This window comes from Bidens hawaiensis, unplaced genomic scaffold, assembly GCF_021521415.1.
Source record: "Bidens hawaiensis isolate Kalapana, Puna unplaced genomic scaffold, B.hawaiensis_p1.1 tig00012287_1, whole genome shotgun sequence".
In the NCBI taxonomy this organism is placed as follows: domain Eukaryota; kingdom Viridiplantae; phylum Streptophyta; class Magnoliopsida; order Asterales; family Asteraceae; genus Bidens; species Bidens hawaiensis.
Window position 1 is genome coordinate 389419 of NW_027492001.1, and position 23079 is coordinate 412497.

Sequence of the window (23079 nt, forward strand, 5' to 3'; positions counted from 1 at the left end):
ATTTGTCTTGTATTATGCAGTAAGCAAGGAATACGTCCACGCCGCCTATGATGAGCATATGGAGGGTGGCTCTGTCGCGCTGGGCGCTGGGGAAGTTGCTTTCCCCGATCGCTTCGATGATATGAATTACAAAGAGATTACTAGTGTAGATTATTGTTGTGAGCGAGTTGAGATGAGAGTCTGGACTCTATAGTTGTTAATTTCCTTAATTAATGTTGGCCAAAAATTCCGGCGGGTTCAACGGAATTAATTGGTGATTATAGGTTGTTATAGATCAATTAATATATTGACTGATTAATGCGGAATGACGGAGACTAAAGCCGATACCATAATTAAATTGGTCAAAACGCGAATTTATGTGGTGATATGAGCTTCGCCGGAATTTGGATGCGTCGCCGGCGGCTACGGGATAAATCACGTGCGGATTTGTTGGTGATTAAACGATTTAGACGGTTATCTAGGTTTGTTATATTAGTATTAAGTTGTTAATTGAATAAATAGAGTATTAAAAATGCGTTTTAAGATTGCCGGCGGCGTTTTCCGGCCGCCGGACCTCCAGCCGGAAAAACGGGAAGAAGGGTGGGTGGCTGGGTGTTGCTTTGTTATTAATATAATAATTTTACACTTTGGGTCCCTGAAGTTTCATGTTCCTTTTAAAACATAATTTAAAATAAATTTACGTATTAGCCTTTGAACCTTGGAAGATGTTTAAGTCTAGAATTTAAAATGAAATTAACCAATTTGAATCCCAAACTTCGCAACGTAAAAAGAATTAATAAAAACTTGAATATTTATTATGTTATACCCGTATAATTCGCAAGTCGGTTAAAAAGAAAAAAAATGATAACTCTCAAAGTTTTAAATAATTGATCGAAAAATAAAAAAATGATCGAGCGATGAACTACCATCGTTGTGATTAGTAAACGATGAACATAAATACATTGAATGATAAAACAATTCAGAAAACAATGGCAAACGTCAAACGAATCTTGGAATTTAATAATACATCTTTATATATATATAAATATTTGAAAACAAAGAAAATCCAAAAATTTCAAAACGGGTCGGGTTTTCGGGTTTGAAAAGTAACGAATGTTACATAATCCAACTAGCGTGCTCAAGAATATCTAGCTATATGCCTTGTTGGGCGCGGATGTGGAGTCTCGACTCTCGACCAAGGGAGGGCCGCCGGCTCTAGCCTTGAGTCGGCCCACATGTTTTTTAAAAAGATCATTGTTAGGGAGGTTATGTGAGGGTTGTTTGAAATGATGGATCCTGATTCGTGTTCAAGGTCAAAGTAATCTTTAGGTTAGGCAATTTTAATTTATTTTTTATTTTATTATTGTTTTGTTTTTTTGCCTTTGTGTTTTAAGCAAGTGACTAAAATGGACATTATAAAAAAAACTAACACCAAAACGGCCATCCACTGCAAGAACTAAACGCATTACAACAGAATAATAGGCGCGGACATGGATGTGATTTCAAAAAAATGTGTGTAAAAGCACAATAAGAACTTACCACAAAGGCCATCATGTAACTAAATATTATAACATGGAAGAATTACACTAGTATATGGTACGTTTATAATGCGGTTTTAACCCTTAATTAAACTCTTGGTCCCTACTATTCAAGTTCCCAATTGTTCATTTATTTTCATACCTACAACATCACACGACACGTTGGATGCATTACCAAATCATATAACACCGATACAAAACGGCACCTTACTAAATTATAAGCTTACTTAGGCCATCTTACAACACGTTAGAACATCGTGCAGCCCTTTAGCACACGTTAGAACAGTTTCTTCAACAAAGAGTGACGAGACACATGAGAAATCAAGATTCATGGTATGATGGTAAGATTCAAGATTTATAGTCTCGTTTATTTTTAATAAACAGGCCCATTATTTTGACCAAGGCCCAAGCCTATTTACCAATACATATGGGCCGGTACCGAACAGTTGACTGGAGGTGTACAAAACCAGTTTCAAACCCAAACCGAACCGGTTTGGTCAACGGCTGGTCAAAACCGGTTTATAAACCGGTTTAGACACAAGATAGGCCGACCTGGTCACGTCGGTTCGGTTTTAAACCGGTTTTAACCGGTTTTAGCCGGTTTTAAACCGGTTTTTCTCAAACCGGTTATGTTTTAAAACTGGGTTGGTAGATCTTAAGGGGAACCAGTCCTGAAACTGACGGTTTGGGTCGGTTTGGGAACCAGTTTGGGTGAAACCGGTTTTAAACCCAAACCGGTTCTGTTCGGTTTGCTTAAAACCGGTCCCAAACCGGTTTTTTGTACACATCTACAATTGACATTGTATTCATTAGAGGTACACAAATCGGGTTTTTTAAATACCTGGTTTCAGGTATGGAACCGGGTTCGGGTATGACCGGGCATCGGAAAATCGGGTATTGGCAATACCCAAGTCGGGTTCGGGTCCGGGTATTGTCTCTAAGAACCATACCCTACGCATCGGGTTCGGATCGGGTATTGAAAAAACCCTGTTTTCGGGGTTTTTTTCCAGGTATTTTTTGGGTATATATTGAGTTTTTCTAAGTGGTTGCACATTTTAGGGGTATTTTTTGGGTCTTTTTCATGTATTTTTTTGGGTAATATCGGGTATAAATTGGGTATTTGAAAAACTGTTTCGGGTATTGGAAAACCCCAACTCCGGGTATGGAACCAGTTCTGATTTTTGGGTATTACCGAGTACAAATGGGGTCCGGTTTCGGGTACAGGTTTTGGTACTAAAATGCATACCCCATCTATACCCTACGAGTAGGGTCGGGTACGGAAAACCTGGGCATAAAGGAAATCGGTTCCGATTTTTTTTCTTTTTCGGGTTAGGGTTTTGTTTCACCTCTAGTATCCATGTGTTGTATATACACTTCACGTTGTTAATAGCTACATAATTATTGCCATATATTGCCGTAAGTATCTCATCCAGAAATCTTACTATTATATTAAAGCAAAACACTATGAACACATGACATCTTTCTAAAGTATCCACATATAATGACACATAAGCTATTTTCAAATTAAACCCTATTTAAATCTATTAAATTAATTTGCTGCATTTATTATTACTTTTAAAATTCCTATATTAATTTTTCATTAACTCTCATTTAGTGTGATTTCTAGAAAAAAAAGCGTTTAAGTTTATTTATTTATTACGCCTTTTAAACTAATTTTCAAATATTTTATTTCAAAATATTGTTATTATAAAGATCTTTTTGATTTGCGCAAAACAACTAACATATGAATAAACATCTAAATACTCAGAATTTTCCTTATGTGAAAATTTAGTTAAACTTGGCTTGACTCTTGATTTGTTTTATCATTTTAAAACCTTAAAGTTATCCTTTAGTATCATTCAATAATTAATATGGGAAAACTAGGGGTGAGCACGGCTCGGCTCGGTTCGGTTATTGGGTGAAACCCAAACCGAAACCAAACCCATCGGTTATTTTATAATACCAACCAATCAGTTTTCGGTTCTTCGGTTATTCGGTTTTCGGTTTCGGTTATTTTCGGTTTTTGTATTGCATGTAGACATTGCAAAAAAAATCACAAAAATAGAGTATCACATATATATTGAATTCAAAATACAAAACTAGGCACGTGTTACGTGGAACCAAACAAATACAAAGTTTCTTGAGTAGTAGAATTTAAAATTAAACAAAATAAACAAAGTTCTTAATAAAAAAACACTAAAAGTTTGGTTTGAATCTCCATTCATTATCTTAGTCATCTTCAAAGTGTTTAGACCCAATCGTCATCATCTTCATAATCTTCATCACCGTCAATGGTAAATTCTTTTGGAGTTTTGTTTCCGGTCATAACATCTAAAAAAAACGCGTCATAAATATTGAAAAGTCAAAACACGTCATAAATAAACATTATTACCAATTTCTATGTTCTCCAACTTTTCAATCAAAGTCTCTAATTGTTAACCATACACATTAGAATCTTGCAAAACCGTTGATTCATACCGTGTCGGGTTAATCGGTTCGGTTCGTTTTTTTTCGGTTTTTTTAAAATGGATAACCGAAACCTAAACCGAAAAATCGGTTTTTCAAAAAACTAAAAAATTAACCATCGGTTAATGCTTCAGTTCAGTTTTTTTCGGTTCGGTCTTTTCGGTTTGTTCGGTTTTGATTCGGTTAATTCGGTTTTTTGCTCACTCCTAGGAAAAACCATATATGTTGTGTACAATGAGATATTTGAAGGTTTATGAACAATTTTTGTATTTAATCTTTTTTTCAAATTTAAATATAATGTAATATTTAATTTCATATATGAGAAATTGTTATGTTGTACAATCCTAAATTATAACACGTATATAAACATCTTTTTTATTGATGCTATATTCTTTATTTAGCCCATGTATTACACGGGTTATTAACCTAGTATAAATTATTGATGGTTCCTAGTTTCCAAACACATTATGATTTTTTATTCGATTCGATTCAATGATTCTCGACAATGTATTTCTAAATGGATACATTGTATCAAACGGTTATTTCGGTTATTCAAGTTTTACTTAAATATGAATTGTATATGCTCTTTTTGTACTTTTTAGCTTTTATTTGTTGATTTGTTGTCAAAGTTGTGTATTTTGCGGTTCTTTTATAAAAAGGTAGCCGAATTAGTATTGAAATAGACAAACTCTAGACTAAGGTGTTTATAATCACGTATATAGAAACATAAGTGAATGCGAACTATTGTACATACCTTTTGGCATTACCATCTACAAGGTAACTAATTACCAATACATGGTATTATATAATAAACAACATAACGACTATTTTGATAGGTTTATTATTAATATTCTTAACATGTCTTCTTAAACTAAACGTTCGTAGTGACGTTTCGCTTGAGACAAGTAGTGAAACATGACATGGTTATCAAGAGTGTTTAAATGCTCTAATACCGTAAACACCCCGTTTTACATTGCTTACAACATGGTAGTTAACTACAAACTATACATGGTAATATTAAACTACATAACTACTATTTCAATATGTTGATGATTAATAATATTAACAATAATATTTGTAGAAACGAAAACTCTCAAGACGTCTAATAATAATCACTTGAAGAGCAACCATAATGACGAAGGTGTGGCAGTTGTGGTGATGGCGGTGGAGACAGCACCAATGAAAGAGTGTGACACCCGGTAAATTCCCAACCCCTTAAACTAAGTAATCAACCTAATAATTAGGTGATTGTGAATATTAAGCGCGCCATGTTAGTCAGCGCGTGCATTTGTTATGTGCGCCCTGCGCGAGCGCGCCATGTTAGTCAGCGCGTGCATTTGTTATGTGCGCCCTGCGCGAGCGCGCCATGTTAGTCAGCGCGTGCATTTGTTATGTGCGCCCTGCGCGAGCGCGCCATGTTAGTCAGCGCGTGCAGTTGTTACATGCAACCTGCGCGAGCGCACCATGTTAAGAACCAGCGTGAGCATGTGTTATATGCGCCATGCGTGAATATTTTGGCTTTATGTTTTCATGTAACTTAACGTTATGTTGTCTATGGGTTGACCATCCCGCATGATGCTAAGGCGGGTGCATCCTAAATCGTTTATGCGCGTGCGGAAGGGAACTAACCTCCCCGCATGGCGGGAACATTGAGAGCTAGTTTGTCTGAAGCTCCAAGATGGAATTGACTTCAACATGACTGATCACTATGTTGAAATACCAAGACCCCCTGGAGAATCTACAAATGAAACTCAATGTCCCTAACTGCGAGAAGGTTACGCACCTACCCGCAGCAAAGAAATGTCCTTCACGCAGAAAGCTATGCGCACAAAGTGATACGCACAGAACACTTAGTCTATTCTCCAGACATAAGGAGATTACTCCCGCCCAAAAGGAAACAGTAGCGTGTTTCAGAGATTTTCCACTTTTTACTGTACACTGACAAAAGTACCTGAAAAAGCACACTGTAACATGAAAAGTCAACTGTCAGCCACCCTATTCTCACCAACCCCAGACCTGCATGTCCTGTCCAAATCAAATCAAGATCTTTTATCCACTCCTCCACTTTTAAGTAAACAATAAACAATAATAATTTCCATACTTTATCATCATTACACCTAGATATGAAAAGATTTCAATCCCCTAAAGCAAGGGATTGTGTTCCCTTGAGTTTGCCTATAAATTTGTAACCTAAATTATCACCCAAAACACACTTCAAAGAACTACAAACTTGCACTAATCCTCTCCCAAGCATCCGTTGTTTCCAGCTCCGATCCTGTTACTAGACCTTCGATTCCGAGGCCAACACCAAGAAAACCCGAATCTCGATTAATCCCTTAACAAGAACCTCAGGTGAGTCTCACAGCCCCTATTTTCACTATTTTCACTATTTTAAACTGTTTTCGGGGCGAGGGACACGTACCTAAATAATGTTTTATCATGGCATACTTACAAGCTATGCAAGCGATTATGTGTTTAAATTATATTTCATGATGAGCAATGCGAACGGTTATCTAAGGTTTTCGATGTATGTGCGCTAGAACTCGAGTAAGTGATCACTTTACCATTGGAACTCTAAGGGTAGGGACTGCTGGTTTGATCCACCCACTCGTAGGGGTCGCACCTCTTTGCATGGACGAGTGCCTAGTATGGTCATGGGGCAGTACTATGGGTTTGAGCCCGCTCGTAGGGGTCGCGCCTCTTTGCATGGACGAGCGCCTTGTTTTCCGGCACAACGTCCGCGCGTAACCCGCGGGACGGAATTATTGATTTGCTCGTAGTGGCAGCGCCACTTTGCATGGACGAGCACATTTTCCTGAAACGTTCGCGCGTAACCCGCGGGACGGTATTACTTATTTTAGCTCGTAGTGGCAGCGCCACTTTGCATAGACGAGCACAGTTCCCAGAAATGTTCGCGCGTAACCCGCGGAACGATTTTATCAGAATATGTTGATATAACTATGTTTTACCAAGCTTGTGCTTTAATGATGCTACCAGAATTATGTTTCAGAATGATTATGATGCAATACGATTTATCAAGTTGCAAAAACTTGTGAACTCACTCAGTTTATACTGATTCAAATGTTTTTACGTGTCTTTCAGGAGATAATTAGGTAGCGCATGGAGTCACACTTAGAGCACCTCACGCTGAACATCTAAACTAGCTTTTTGGAAGATTTTAGTTCTATCCCTTCGATGCGCGTGGTTGTTCCCGCCGCGCAAGGGGATATGGCTTGGAAATCTTCAACAGTTTTATACTTGGATGTTTTTATGTAATTTTTAAACAATGTAATGTATTGTATTAAACAATTCATGCGCAATGAAAATCTTTGAATGTTTGCAATGGCCCGTGCTTAATTATCAATCCCCACTCGCGCGCGCCCGGCTGTTTCCGCCGTTCAGGGCCGGGTGTGACAGATTGGTATCAGAGCACTGGTTATAGCGAACTAGGAAAAGAAGTTTTAACCTAGACTATAACCGTTGGGGAATCGCATGAAATATTTTTCAAAGAAAATATTTTCAAAAGAAACTATACACACACTTAGGAACACGGGTCACACTGTCTAGTAAATAATGATAACATTATGTGCTCAGAGTACATGCGCTAAGTTTAATATATTTCCACTCTTTTAAAGCGAGAATGCCTCCAACTAAAGCCAAAGGAATTACCATGACACCCGAGGAACTCGCGGAAATAATCGCGCAGGCGATTGCGACACATGAGGCCAGCAAGGCCGAATCAAGTCAGGGTCGTCAGAATGAGACCCCAGAACCCGAATCAGGAGCCTTGGACAAAGGATGCTCCTATAAGACATTCATGGCCTGTAAGCCTTGGCCATTCAAGGGAACCGAAGGGGCCATTGGGCTCTACAACTGGATTGACAAGATGGAGACAGTTCTCTCCATTAGCGGATGTAGTGAGAACCAGAAGGTCCTTTACGCGACCTGCATGTTCCAGGAAGCAGCTTCGTCTTGGTGGAAGCTTCAAACGAAAACATTGGGGCGAGAAGTTGCTCTCCACAAGACCTGGGAGGAACTGAAGGAGATGTTGATGAGAAAGTTCTGCTCTCGCGCAGAAATCCAGAGCCTACAACAGGAATTCTGGAACCACACCATGGTAGGAACGGATATCGACGCCTACAACAACCGGTTCAACGAACTTTGCCAGTTGGTGCCAGATATGACAAACACGGAGGAAAAGAAGATCGAGAGGTATATTTTTGGGTTACCTCCTGTTGTTAGGGTTCCGCTCAACGCCGCAGCGCCTCCAACCTTTGATGAGGCGGTAGCGCGGGCCATCACCCTTACAAGGGATACGGTCCGTGCGGGTTTGTTAACTACGCGCGGAACCGAGCAGCGAACCTCTGATCCCAAGAGGAAATGGAACTCTCACCACCGAGGGTCCGACTCCAAGTAGCCACCGTTCAAGAAGCAGGAAAGCGCAAGGGTTTACGCGATTCAGGCCGCGGAGCCACCACGAAAAGGATACAGCGGGCCTCGCCCTTGGTGCAACAAATGCAAGTACCACCACGAGGGTGAATGCGCAAGAATCGAATGTGCCAAATGTGGCAGACCAGGGCACAAGACGATAAATTGCCGTGTCAGAGACGCTGGAGCAAGCGACAACTGCTACGCATGCGGGAAGCCAGGGCATTTTAGTCGGGATTGCCCGCAAAAGGGGAACCAAGCTCGCGGGAGAGCTTTTGTGATCGGCGCAGGCGAAGCTAAAGAAGAGCCGAATGTGGTAACCGGTACGTTTTTGCTTAACGGACATTTTGCATCTGTCTTATTTGATACTGGCGCTGACCTAAGTTTTATATCTGCTGAGTTTAAAAACTCCCTAGGCTTAGCAACCAGTAGGCTAGACACGCCTTATACTATAGAACTAGCCAATGGTAGGCAGTTATGCGCGAACGAAAGAACTGAAGAATGTGTAATAGTCATGGGAGGTCACGGGTTCAATATTAATTTGTTGCCAATAGACTTGGGAAGTTTTGACATTGTGGTAGGTATGGAGTGGTTAGTCGAGAACCGCGCGGAAGTTATTTGCCATGAGAAGCAGGTTCGGATTCCACTGTTGAACGGAGAAACCTTGGTAATTCAAGGGGAAAGAAGGGGAGTTGCGACAAAACTGATTTCGTGCCTAAAGGCGCGAAAGTGCCTAAGGAAAGGGTGCTACGCCTTCCTGGCGCATGTCGTAGAAAAGAAAGGAGATGAGCGAAGAATTGAAGACTTACTAGTAGTGCGCGAATTTCCAGAAGTTTTTCCTGAAGATTTGCCCGGATTACCGCAGCCGCGACAAGTAGAGTTTCGTATTGATTTAGTCCCAGGAGCTGCGCCAGTAGCTCGAGCGCCTTATCGACTAGCTCCATCTGAGATGCAAGAGCTATCCAATCAGTTACAGGAACTATTGGATAAGGGTTTCATACGCCCAAGCTTTTCACCTTGGGGAGCTCCAGTACTGTTTGTTAAGAAGAAGGATGGTTCGTTCAGAATGTGTATTGACTACAGGGAGCTGAACAAGCTGACAGTCAAGAATCGGTACCCCTTACCGAGGATTGACGACCTATTTGACCAGTTGCAAGGATCCAGTTATTATTCGAAGATAGATCTACGGTCAGGATACCACCAACTTAGGGTCCATGATGAAGATGTGCCGAAAACAGCCTTCCGAACTAGATACGGCCATTATGAGTTCTTAGTGATGCCTTTCGGGCTAACTAATGCGCCGGCTGTGTTCATGGATCTGATGAACCGCGTGTGCAAACCATACTTGGACAAGTTTGTGATTGTGTTTATAGATGATATTCTGATTTACTCTCGGACCAAGGCCGAGCATGAGCAACACCTGAGATTGATTTTGGAATTGTTGAGGAAAGAAAAGTTGTATGCGAAGTTTTCCAAATGTGAGTTTTGGCTTAGAGAAGTTCATTTTCTCGGTCACGTTGTAAACGAGAAAGGAATACACGTTGATCCTTCTAAAGTCAAGGCCATCGAAAACTGGGAAGCGCCAAAAACCCCAACTGAGGTGAGGCAATTCCTAGGGCTAGCTGGCTACTATCGACGCTTCATTGAGAACTTCTCCAAAATAGCTCTACCTCTGACCGCGCTAACTCAGAAAGATAAGAAGTTTGTTTGGGGCGAAAATCAGGAAACAGCATTTCAAATGTTGAAACAGAAGTTATGTAGTATGCCAATTTTGTCTCTGCCCGAGGGAACGGATGACATCGTCGTTTACTGCGACGCTTCACATCAAGGACTCGGATGTGTCCTTATGCAGCGAGACAAAGTCATAGCGTATGCCTCGCGCCAACTCAAGACCAATGAAAAGAACTATACAACGCATGATTTAGAACTTGGAGCGGTTGTCTTCGCGCTAAAGATTTGGCGCCATTACCTCTATGGTACAAAGTGTGTAATCTTTACGGATCACAAGAGCCTTCAACATATATTTGATCAAAATGATTTAAACATGAGGCAACGAAGATGGGTTGAATTGTTGAACGATTATGATTGTGAAATCAAGTACCACCCTGGAAAGGCGAATGTGGTAGCAGACGCGCTAAGTAGGAAGGAGCGAATAAAAACGCTACGAGTCAAGGCTCTAAGGTTGACCATTCACGCAGATCTCTCTACCCGCATCCGAGACGCTCAGCAAGAAGCCTTGAAACCAGAGTTTGTTAAAAACGAATGCCTTGGGGGTATGGTTAAGAATTTGGAACTGAAAGAGAACGGCAATCTATATTTCGCTAACCGCATATGGGTCCCTCTCAAGGGAGGATTGCGTGAGCAAGTATTAAACGAAGCTCACAAGACGCGGTATTCCGTACATCCTGGCGCAGACAAGATGTACCAAGATGTTAAAACGCTGTATTGGTGGCCCAATCTTAAAGGCGCCATCGCGACGTATGTCAGTAAGTGCCTGACGTGTTCGAAGGTAAAGGCTGAATACCAGAAACCATCAGGGTTGCTTCAACAGCCAGAAATTCCCATGTGGAAGTGGGAACAAATCTCTATGGACTTCATCACCAAACTGCCAAGGACACCTGGGGGTTATGACACAATATGGGTTATTGTGGATCGGCTAACTAAGTCAGCGCACTTCCTGCCGATCAAGGAAACCGATAAGATGGAAAAGTTAGCCCGACTGTATATTCGAGAAGTAGTTTCAAAGCATGGAGTCCCAGTGTCCATCATTTCTGATAGGGATAGTCGGTTCACATCAAGGTTTTGGAGATCGTTACAAGGAGCTCTAGGTACTCGCCTTGATATGAGTACAGCTTATCATCCTCAAACGGATGGGCAAAGCGAGCGAACAATCCAGACATTGGAAGATATGCTGCGCGCGTGCGCAATCGATTTCGGAGGTAGCTGGGATACTCACCTCCCATTGGTTGAATTTTCTTACAACAACAGCTATCACACAAGCATTAGGGCTGCGCCGTTCGAAGCTTTGTATGGGCGCAAGTGTAGATCCCCACTGTGCTGGGCTGAAGTGGGTGACAAGCAAATGACTGGTCCAGAATTGATCCAAGAAACAACAGACAAGATTTTTCAGATAAGGGATCGCCTTAAGACAGCGCGCGATAGACAGAAGAGCTACGCAGATGTGCGAAGGAAACCATTGAAATTTCAAGTAGGGGATAAAGTACTTTTGAAAGTCTCTCCATGGAAAGGAGTCCCCCGTTTCGGCAAGCGAGGAAAGTTGAATCCGCGCTACATTGGACCATTTGAGATCCTGGAAAGGATCGGTCCGGTTGCTTATAAGCTCCGTTTACCCGCCGAACTCAGTGGAGTTCATGATACGTTTCATGTGTCCAACCTCAAAAAGTGCCTATCTGACGAAACGTTGATTTTGCCATTGGAAGAGATTCACATCGACAAACAGCTGCACTTCGTAGAAGAACCTATAGCAGTAACCGATTGGAAAGAACAAAAGTTGCGCAGAAGCAGAATCAAGTTAGTAAAGGTTCAATGGAATTCGAGGCGTGGGCCTGAATTCACTTGGGAAAGAGAAGACCAGATGCGCATGAAATACCCACAGCTCTTTCAGAGCATGGCTTCTGCCAGCAACGTCTCCTAAATTTCGGGACGAAATTCGTTTAACGAGGGGAGAATGTGACACCCGGTAAATTCCCAACCCCTTAAACTAAGTAATCAACCTAATAATTAGGTGATTGTGAATATTAAGCGCGCCATGTTAGTCAGCGCGTGCATTTGTTATGTGCGCCCTGCGCGAGCGCGCCATGTTAGTCAGCGCGTGCATTTGTTATGTGCGCCCTGCGCGAGCGCGCCATGTTAGTCAGCGCGTGCATTTGTTATGTGCGCCCTGCGCGAGCGCGCTATGTTAGTCAGCGCGTGCAGTTGTTACATGCAACCTGCGCGAGCGCACCATGTTAAGAACCAGCGTGAGCATGTGTTATATGCGCCATGCGTGAATATTTTGGCTTTATGTTTTCATGTAACTTAACGTTATGTTGTCTATGGGTTGACCATCCCGCATGATGCTAAGGCGGGTGCATCCTAAATCGTTTATGCGCGTGCGGAAGGGAACTAACCTCCCCGCATGGCGGGAACATTGAGAGCTAGTTTGTCTGAAGCTCCAAGATGGAATTGACTTCAACATGACTGATCACTATGTTGAAATACCAAGACCCCCTGGAGAATCTACAAATGAAACTCAATGTCCCTAACTGCGAGAAGGTTACGCACCTACCCGCAGCAAAGAAATGTCCTTCACGCAGAAAGCTATGCGCACAAAGTGATACGCACAGAACACTTAGTCTATTCTCCAGACATAAGGAGATTACTCCCGCCCAAAAGGAAACAGTAGCGTGTTTCAGAGATTTTCCACTTTTTACTGTACACTGACAAAAGTACCTGAAAAAGCACACTGTAACATGAAAAGTCAACTGTCAGCCACCCTATTCTCACCAACCCCAGACCTGCATGTCCTGTCCAAATCAAATCAAGATCTTTTATCCACTCCTCCACTTTTAAGTAAACAATAAACAATAATAATTTCCATACTTTATCATCATTACACCTAGATATGAAAAGATTTCAATCCCCTAAAGCAAGGGATTGTGTTCCCTTGAGTTTGCCTATAAATTTGTAACCTAAATTATCACCCAAAACACACTTCAAAGAACTACAAACTTGCACTAATCCTCTCCCAAGCATCCGTTGTTTCCAGCTCCGATCCTGTTACTAGACCTTCGTTTCCGAGGCCAACACCAAGAAAACCCGAATCTCGATTAATCCCTTAACAAGAACCTCAGGTGAGTCTCACAGCCCCTATTTTCACTATTTTCACTATTTTAAACTGTTTTCGGGGCGAGGGACACGTACCTAAATAATGTTTTATCATGGCATACTTACAAGCTATGCAAGCGATTATGTGTTTAAATTATATTTCATGATGAGCAATGCGAACGGTTATCTAAGGTTTTCGATGTATGTGCGCTAGAACTCGAGTAAGTGATCACTTTACCATTGGAACTCTAAGGGTAGGGACTGCTGGTTTGATCCACCCACTCGTAGGGGTCGCACCTCTTTGCATGGACGAGTGCCTAGTATGGTCATGGGGCAGTACTATGGGTTTGAGCCCGCTCGTAGGGGTCGCGCCTCTTTGCATGGACGAGCGCCTTGTTTTCCGGCACAACGTCCGCGCGTAACCCGCGGGACGGAATTATTGATTTGCTCGTAGTGGCAGCGCCACTTTGCATGGACGAGCACATTTTCCTGAAACGTTCGCGCGTAACCCGCGGGACGGTATTACTTATTTTAGCTCGTAGTGGCAGCGCCACTTTGCATAGACGAGCACAGTTCCCAGAAATGTTCGCGCGTAACCCGCGGAACGATTTTATCAGAATATGTTGATATAACTATGTTTTACCAAGCTTGTGCTTTAATGATGCTACCAGAATTATGTTTCAGAATGATTATGATGCAATACGATTTATCAAGTTGCAAAAACTTGTGAACTCACTCAGTTTATACTGATTCAAATGTTTTTACGTGTCTTTCAGGAGATAATTAGGTAGCGCATGGAGTCACACTTAGAGCACCTCACGCTGAACATCTAAACTAGCTTTTTGGAAGATTTTAGTTCTATCCCTTCGATGCGCGTGGTTGTTCCCGCCGCGCAAGGGGATATGGCTTGGAAATCTTCAACAGTTTTATACTTGGATGTTTTTATGTAATTTTTAAACAATGTAATGTATTGTATTAAACAATTCATGCGCAATGAAAATCTTTGAATGTTTGCAATGGCCCGTGCTTAATTATCAATCCCCACTCGCGCACGCCCGGCTGTTTCCGCCGTTCAGGGCCGGGTGTGACAAAGAGAGTCATGTTCGTTCCAGCTTTCACGGACCCCTTTAATATAATGCGAAACCTTGAGATTTGTGATTGAATTTTCTAGAGCATCCATTTGCTTTTGATCATGTGCTCTCCCAACATCATGGCGATCATTACCATGAATCTTTATGAAAGACGAGCTTCCTCCTTCATCTAAATCGTCTGGAGTTTGGTTTTTGGGTTGTTCTATCACGGGGTGATGCCTATGTGGCGGAGAATGAGAACTACTTGATATAACTTCAGTTTCTTGTAGGGGACATGATGAAAGCTTAAGCTTAAGGATGTTTCTGATCTTTTGCATTAACTTCTCACATTGAGATTTCTTCTTTGTCATGTTTGAAGTATTTGAGCTATATAAATAGAACCCCACATGGGTATTTATATAACTTGTGTTGGGAAATTTGGTATATGATAAGAAGTCAAAAGAGAGTGGGAATTATTATGTGTGGTATATTTATTTATTTGAAAGTTGATAGCATAAGTTCAATTATGCATGAGGAAAGCTATTTTAAAGTACTTGATTCTAACCATGTTATATGGTGTGATAGTGATTAATGTGCTTTCGCATTGACATATTAAAGCAAAATTTTATCAGAATAACTAAACTTTATCATAATAATATGCTTACGTATTACCCGATTTGTACAACCAAAGTCGTAACCTTTTGGGTGTTGTTTTCATTTAGATGATTTGGAAAAGAAAGATAACGGTAAGTGAAGTAAAACAGCAGTGGCACACAACACGTAAAATTACAATGGGACATGTAAGCTGCGTCCACCCATAAAGTAAATGGGTACAAATCATAATTTTCTCTTTGAAAAAAAAGATTGGAAGGAATGATGGACAAACATGTGTCTATGTATACAATCTATTTAGTTATATCTAATAAGATTTAAGAGGAAAATAATTAAACAAACTTTTCTTCTCTCACCCAAGTAGCAATCAACATTATTTTATTTTATCTCATTTGTACTAGAAACATACATTTTCCTCAAAACGAACATTAAGACTACCTTATCATCATGTTAGTTATTTGGTAATTGGAATAAAATGAAGAATACAATCTTGATTTGATTTCACATGTGAAAAGGGGTTTGGTATGCTCAACCTACTAACCTAGAAGTGCAAGGGGTGAAACTTTTAAAGAGTTTGAAGAAATAATAATAATAATAATAATAATAATAATAATAATAATAATATAAAGCTTAGAGTTAAGATTAATTGATTGGTTTAATGTTTTGGGTCTATGGTTTGCTTATATAAGATTATCTAGTTTGGGACTTTGGGTTTAATTATATGTTTTAAATATTTTGAGTCACAATAGGTTTAGGATAAGTTAGGATTAAATACCAAGTCTTGATTAGTTGTTTTCGTGGGTCAAATAATTGGGGTTCATTATTCGGTTTATCAAATATTAAATAGTCGAAAAAACTTTGTTCAAGTATTTTTTGTTTATTGCTTAATTTTGGATATGATTTCCAACATAAAATAGAACCAGTTGTCATACCATTATACGTTTTCACTTTTCACATCAGATATTAGTATATTTGTCTATGAGAAGAGTAGCACGAATTGTTATATTATTTTATGGTTGTTTATTCGTGTCAAGATATAATAATATAGATATCATATATGGTTGACAAAGCGTCAAAGCGATTTGTTTTCGTGACCGGGTCGTTTGCATATGATCGATCATATGCTATATTGGCATGGTTTTCTTGGTGTTTGATTTTTGGGTTGTTTAAATCGATAGACGATTTAAACTTTTCACATGGAGATCTCTTATTTTGGTTATAATCAAATGTGATGTTTGAAATGGATTTCCTTAATGAACGAATATGAACATAATATCTCGTTCGGGTTCGGCAAGTATTCGTGAACTGTTCTTGAACAGATTATTTCTTTAACAAACAAACATAAACAATATAAACTGAAATCCACTTGCCACCTGGGTATATATGTAATTTGTGTTTGGGAAGTTGTTAAATGTGAAAAGAAGTCTAAATAAAGTGGAAATTATCATGTGGAGGATATCATTTGCTTGGAAGTTGTTAATGGTATAAATGATTAATTGATTGGAGCATGAAAAGGTAAAAGCCTTTTCTTCTTTCCTTTTCTTTAGGGAATATTTCCTTTTTTTAATAATTAAAGCCGTTATTCAGAGATCCAAATCATTTTGGTCACATTAAAAGAGAAATGGTACCTTTGGTAATTATTAGTATTCATTCTATGATATAAATATCGGAGACAAGATCAAGAGAAAATTCATCTTTAAAAAGAAAATTAAAAAGCTTTTAAAGAATTATTTTTAATTAAAAATAAAAAAATATTTTCAAAATTCTGTTTTAGCCATTATTCTTATATTTTCTTATATTTCACTCGAAAAATATAAAAAAATAAAAATAAAATAAAATAAAAAACGCTGTAATACACATACGTATTACTGTGCGATACCGTTGTATTAGACATGTGTATTACTATGTATTTTTGAGTTTAATAGTGTTTTATTGCATATATTCAATATTTGTGTATTGTATATATGTAGTAGTGTTGTATTATATGGAAAAAAATAATAATAAAATAAAAGTCGATGTGGTGCACATGTGCGTTAATGTTGTATTACACATACGTACTAATGTGTATTCGATGTGTGTATCAGTCTTATATTGCATATATACAATAGTATGTATCAAATATGTGCAATAGTGTTGTATTCTATGCAATACAAACACTTTTGCATATATGCAATGCACACTATCACACATGCGCACTATACCAACGAGGTTACCGACAAGGTTTTTTTTTTTTTTTTTGAACCAATAACAACATATAAGAATAATGGAAAAAAAAGAAACTTCAAAAAAAATTTTTTAAAAAAGTTAAAAATAGTATTTTAGAAGCTTTTAGGAGTTTTTAAGTTTTCTCTTTAAGAGGAGTTTTTACTAGAACCCACCCCATAAATATGGTACTTAACAAATATCAGCTGTTCTTAAATTATTTGTATAAAAATATAATAATTGTATACTGTATACAATTGTTATAAATATAATAAGTAATATACATTATTTAAAACATTTAATGAGTATTTTAAACTATTGAAACTTATTAAATGGTTCAAATCAAAGCAAGTCCGTTTCGGTGGTTTAAGATCCAAACACTTTGATTCGCGATCAAGTTTTGACGATTGACGATTTATAAATCCGGTCCGATATGAAATTAGAATTGGCAATGTAAACCCAAAAGGTTGTTTTAACCTTTAAATCTATAATATTTATGTTTTTTTTTTAGAGAATATGTAGTTAAGTACTTATTAGTATGTATGTACTATAACAATGAATCATTTTTATCATTTTAAAATTCTAATATAATGATTAAAAAAAAACAGATCGAACACCGAAACCAAACTTTTGAACTATCAAACCAACGGGTCCCGCAGGCCCGCCCAACCCAACCGATTGATTTGTCGTTGCTTGTAATCTTAGGGGGTGTTTGTTTTTTCTTCAAACATCTTCAAGGGAGCTAATGTCTGCACGCGCGCAGACATTACCCTTGAAGACTGTTTGTTTTTTTTCTTAAAACAGATCTTAAGTTATCTTCTTTCATCTTAAAAGAAAAGCAAAGAAATCTTGCTTAAAACATCTTCGCAAAAAAATCATACTCTTATCCCTTTGAAGCCACCCTCTCATCCACTCCTCCCACCACCACCCACCGTACGCCACCACCACCATCCCCCACTGCCACCGTCCACCACCATCCACCGCCACTACCCACCGTCCGCCGCCACTACCAGCATCCACCACCACTACCCATCGTCCGCCACCACCACCACCACCATCCATCACAGCCACCACCAATCACCACCGTCCACCACCCACCACAACCGTTCATCACCACCACCACCCACTGTCGGACGCCATAACCGTCAACTACCACCGTCCACCACCCACCAAAACCGTCCATTACCACCACCCACTGTCCACCACCACCATCCATCGCCACTACCCACCGTCCGCCGCCACAATTTTATTATTATATTTTCTATGTAACTTGAATAAATGACTTCTATCTTGTGAGATAAGTTTGACAGTTATGCAGACAGTATCAGCTTATAAAAACAAACAGTCTTATATTTTCAGCTTGCAGATCTTCAGACCACATCTTCAGTTGCAGACATGAAAACAGATGAAATCAGCTTGCAGACAGTTTATGTCTGCAAAAACAAACAGCACCTTAGTTGGTGGTTCGACCCATAATATTCATCAAAACTTTTCGTCAAAACCAGCCGAACTGAACTTTAAACACACTTTTCTCAACCCAACCCAACCCAACCCAACCCAACCCAATCTGTTTTGATCCGTATTAAAACCTACGCGCTCTAACCCGAACATGTTTCAAACAGTTACCCGACCCACCCGGCCCACCTATTTTGTCCATATGCCCTTGTACCATAATATGATAAGGATACCACATTCTTTCAAAAATCAAAATTGTATTAATAATATGACAAAATAATTTAAAAATATAAAAATAAAAAATTGCAATGAAATTGATACCAAATTACCAATATAACCTTTCAGTAAGACTGTTCTCTAAGCTAAATCAATGAGATAACAACAATACACAGCCATCATCAAGAACCACCAAAACACATAAGCAACAAACAACATAAACCGCATACCTTGTCGAAAATCTAATCTTTGTGATGATGTTGATTATCTTGTTTCGCATATTTCGCAGGAATATCATCAAACTGTTCGGCAAACCCGTGTGGGCCCGCCAAAGTCTTCAAAGACTGGTAAACGTTATACATAGACGGTCGTTCTTTAGGCCGAGAAATCACACAACTACACGCAACCCTTAAAAACTGCAAGATTTCGTCATCATATCCTTTCCCTCGTAAAGATTTATCGATCGCGTCTCTACTTCTTCCCGAACCGACGAGCCGGTTAACCCACTCCACCAAATGACCTTTATACCCTCCTTCCTCCCCGTTGTTGACTTCAAGCGGTTTTTGACCGGTCACTAGTTCCAAAAGAACAACCCCGAAACCGTAAACGTCACCTTTCATCGAAGCAACCATTGTGCTCGAGTACTCGGGAGCCACATACCCGAACTCACCCAAATTACCATTCTCAAACGAGCTATTGTTCGAGTCGCGAGTGCCCACAAGCCTAGCGATCCCGAAATCGATTATCCGAGCCTCGAGATCATCGTCTATCAGAACCACGTTTGAGCTTATGTTTTGGTGAAGGTACGGCGGTTCGTAAACGTGGTGCAGCCACGCTAACCCACTGGCAGCGCCTATACCGATCTTTAGCCGAAGCGGCCAGTCCAAATCAACGCTACCGTTACTACTACTCTTATGTAGATGTGAGCTTAAGCTTCCGTTCGGCATGTGTTTATAAACCAAAAGCTTCTCATCTTCGACAACGCAAAAACCTAACAACGGGACTAAATTCGGGTGCCTAAGCTGCCCTAATCTATTAATCTCGGACCGGAACTGCTTCTCGTTAATCTTACAAGCACTTAACCGTTTAACTGCAAGCACCGAACCATCCTGCAACATAGCTCTATAACACACGCCGGTTCTTGTAGTGATCTCGATATTATTATGATTAAAACTATTAGTAGCAGCCAATATATCACTCAACTTAATCTTAACAATCGGTTTCTGAAACAACGACACTTGAACTAACCGATACGCTCGTAACTTATCGACCCAATTACTCCGGTCGTCACCGCCTGTTCCACTCTCACCGCCGTAACTTTTACCGTTTTTACCTGACCGGAGAAAAAACCACCACCAGATCGCAAACCCTAACATCAACGACACCGCAGCACCGACAACACCCGCGGTGATAATAACGGCTAAATTTTTGTTATTCAAACGATTACATTTCGAACTAACCGGTGGACCGCATAATTTACCGTTTCCGCTAAACGAGTCCGCTTCGAACCGCGATAAATCGTCAGGGATTGAACCAGAGAGTTCGTTGTTTGACAGATGAAGCTTCTTAAGCCGGTCTAGTTGTCCGATCTGGTACGGAATCGAACCGGAAAAGCTGTTATCGGATAATATCAAATTGTTTAAAAACTTGCAGTTCTGAATCTCAACCGGAATGTCTCCGGATAACTCGTTACCGGACAGATCTAATGTTACTAAATACGGCAGCCACGTGCAGATCTCAGATGGAATGGATCCAGACAACGAGTTTTTAGACAGATCTAACGATTGTAACGAACGACAGTACTGTAACGAGTCCGGTAAGTTACCTGAATTAACATAAAAAAAAGCGTAAATTAAAAGCGAATTATAACATAACATAAAACAAACGGAGTTAATGATATGGCTCGTATATGTTTTTCAATACATCTAATGAACGACAATACTGTAATGAGTCCGTTCAAAATTAAATAAGTCGTAAATTAAAAGGTGAATTTTAGCATAAATGAAACGGAAATAAAGAGCTATGGGTTTGTTATACGACGTCATCATAGTATATGTTTTTCGAAAGATCTAACATTGTTTGTTTGTTTGGGATTTACAAACATAAAACAAACAGGGTTAAATATATGACTCATATATATGTTTTTCATAGATCTAACAAACGACAATACCGTAACAGGTCCGGTAAGTTATCTGATAATATCAAAATTTAAAATAAAATAAATCGTGAATTAAATGCGAATTATAACACAAAACAAATGGGGTTAGATACAATGTTGCAAAAATCCCGACCAGACACCTATTAATCGCTAGTCCCCACATCACTGATTAATTTTGGGCTAGTCGGCCAATTATCGGTCAACAGTCAAATCCGGCCAAAATCGGCGGTTTACAGTGAGTTTCCGACCAAAATCAGCGCTTTCCGGCGAGATTCCAGCCAATTTCCGGCCAAAATATGTTTCTGTATGTATAAAACTGAAAATTACATATAAAAATGTGTGCGTGTATATATAAAACTGAAAAATAGGCATTAAAGTCCGATCTGATTAATCCTGATTAATCGCTAGTCCCCACCTCACCGTCCGACTAGCGATTTTTACAACACTGGTTAGATATATGACTCATATATGTTTTTCGATAGATCTAATGTTTTTCCGGTAAGTTACCTGATAATAATAATAATAATATCAAAATTTAAAAAAAAAAAACTGTAAACTACAAGTGAATTGCAGCATTTGAGATGACGTCATCAAGGCAATTGTTTGATAGATCTAAAAGGTATAATTAATTTGTAATGTTTATTGATAGATCTAATAATAATAATAATAATAATAATAATAATAATAATAATAATAAAAGGTGCATACCTGATAGCTGAAAGTCTGGTAATTGGATTGAGATTAATCGGTTTTCTTTCTCGTTCCAGCAAGATACGCCTACGAGCTTGCAGAGTGAGGTGGCAGAGTTGTTGGAGAAAGACCAGGAGGAGAGTTTGTTTTGGGGGTCAGTGAGTGAGGATTTGAGGCCTTGGAGGCAACGCATGTCGTCTTCCATGGCGGATGTGGTGGTGAATATTATTATTATTATGAGGAAGATGATGGTCATGGTGGAGTTAGCGTTTGATGAGTGATGAGATGGTTGCAGTTGCAGTTGCAGTTGCAGGTTTGGTTTGTTTGACTGGATAGTTACTTTACTAACGTCGCTGTTTGTTTGACTACAATACTTATTTTTAGTCAATGATTTTTCCCCTTTTTAAGACCAAATGATTCTAATCAATTTGAGTTTTTTTTTTTTCTGCAATTTTTATTGAATATTTTCTGTATTTTAATTAATTAAATTTTAAATAAGTCATAGAAATGAATTGGGAAAGTTGGTGCGTTTTTTCGTTTTAATTTTCCTGTGTTCTGGTGTTCTGTGTTTGGTGCTATGTGCTATGTTGTGTCTAGTGATCAAGGTTCGATTTTGACTCCATTTAGTTTTATATGTATCAGGGTGATTATGTGAGACTGGACGAGTACGTGGTTTTCACTAGTTGGATTCTTGAACTGAACGTGTTTTATCTCATTGAATCGTCATGCGTTCGGGCGAGTGTTCATGGACGTTGGTCTTAGATGAGGGCTTTTTCGGGATCGAAAGACGATTGTATCCTGATATGGTGAATTTAGCCGGTAGTCCATTTGAAGAATTCGTTGGCAGTTAAAAAAAATTATTAAATTTTGAATAAGTAGTTTTAATTACTTGATAAAAGAAAATATCATTAAAATGTCTTTAAAGTTAAATCATCAAGAAAATAACGAACCAAACATGTTTTGACATTGTTCTTGGAACATAGCGACTTCATTTATTTTGGGGGTTTTTTTTTTCCAGTTGTTAGTTTGTTACAGCTAATGCTGATGATGTATAGATCTTGTAACGAACTGAACCGTTACCAACCAAAATTCTTATCATGGGACCTCACCGTAACACACGGGTTGAATACCACTATTTACAAATAGTATAAGATACCGGGACATATAGAGTGATTCATAACTGGACTAAAAACCAAATATTGGCTAGTTATGAACCGAACTCAAAATTTTGCATGATCAAGATTAGTCATTTGCATAAAGATGGATGGCAGTCCTATTTTTCTTAAATGTTCGAAGATTCTACTTGATTTGTCGATGAACTGGATTATTTGAATTTCTACTTTAAATGGTATGTAAAAAGCATTTAAAAGTTTATAATGACCTAAATTTTAGAGCAATTGTATCAATTTAGAGCAACACGAGTATCAATTTAGTTTTG

The 23079-nt window shown here is 39.2% G+C and overlaps 1 protein-coding gene across 1 annotated transcript; it reads right to left on the bottom strand.

Annotated features, from left to right (window-relative positions):
• Nucleotides 1-18964: 18964 nt before the first annotated feature.
• LOC143540676 (putative inactive receptor kinase At1g27190) lies at nucleotides 18965-21897 on the bottom strand. The gene is made up of 2 exons (XM_077033671.1): nucleotides 21660-21897; nucleotides 18965-20618 (listed from the first exon to the last, which is right to left on the bottom strand). The coding sequence occupies exons 1-2, from the start codon at nucleotides 21895-21897 to the stop codon at nucleotides 19036-19038; spliced, it is 1821 nt and encodes a 606-aa protein (XP_076889786.1). The 3' UTR covers nucleotides 18965-19035.
• Nucleotides 21898-23079: the final 1182 nt, after the last annotated feature.

Excerpts from the sequence above, each read along its gene's own strand:
- LOC143540676 (XM_077033671.1), bottom strand. The coding sequence starts at position 21,897 with ATGACCATCATCTTCCTCATAATAATAATAATATTCACCACCACATCC. Across the intron at positions 20,619-21,659 it reads ACCAGACTTTCAGCTATCAG|GTAACTTACCGGACTCGTTA; the intron begins GTATGCACCTTT and ends ATGTTAATTCAG.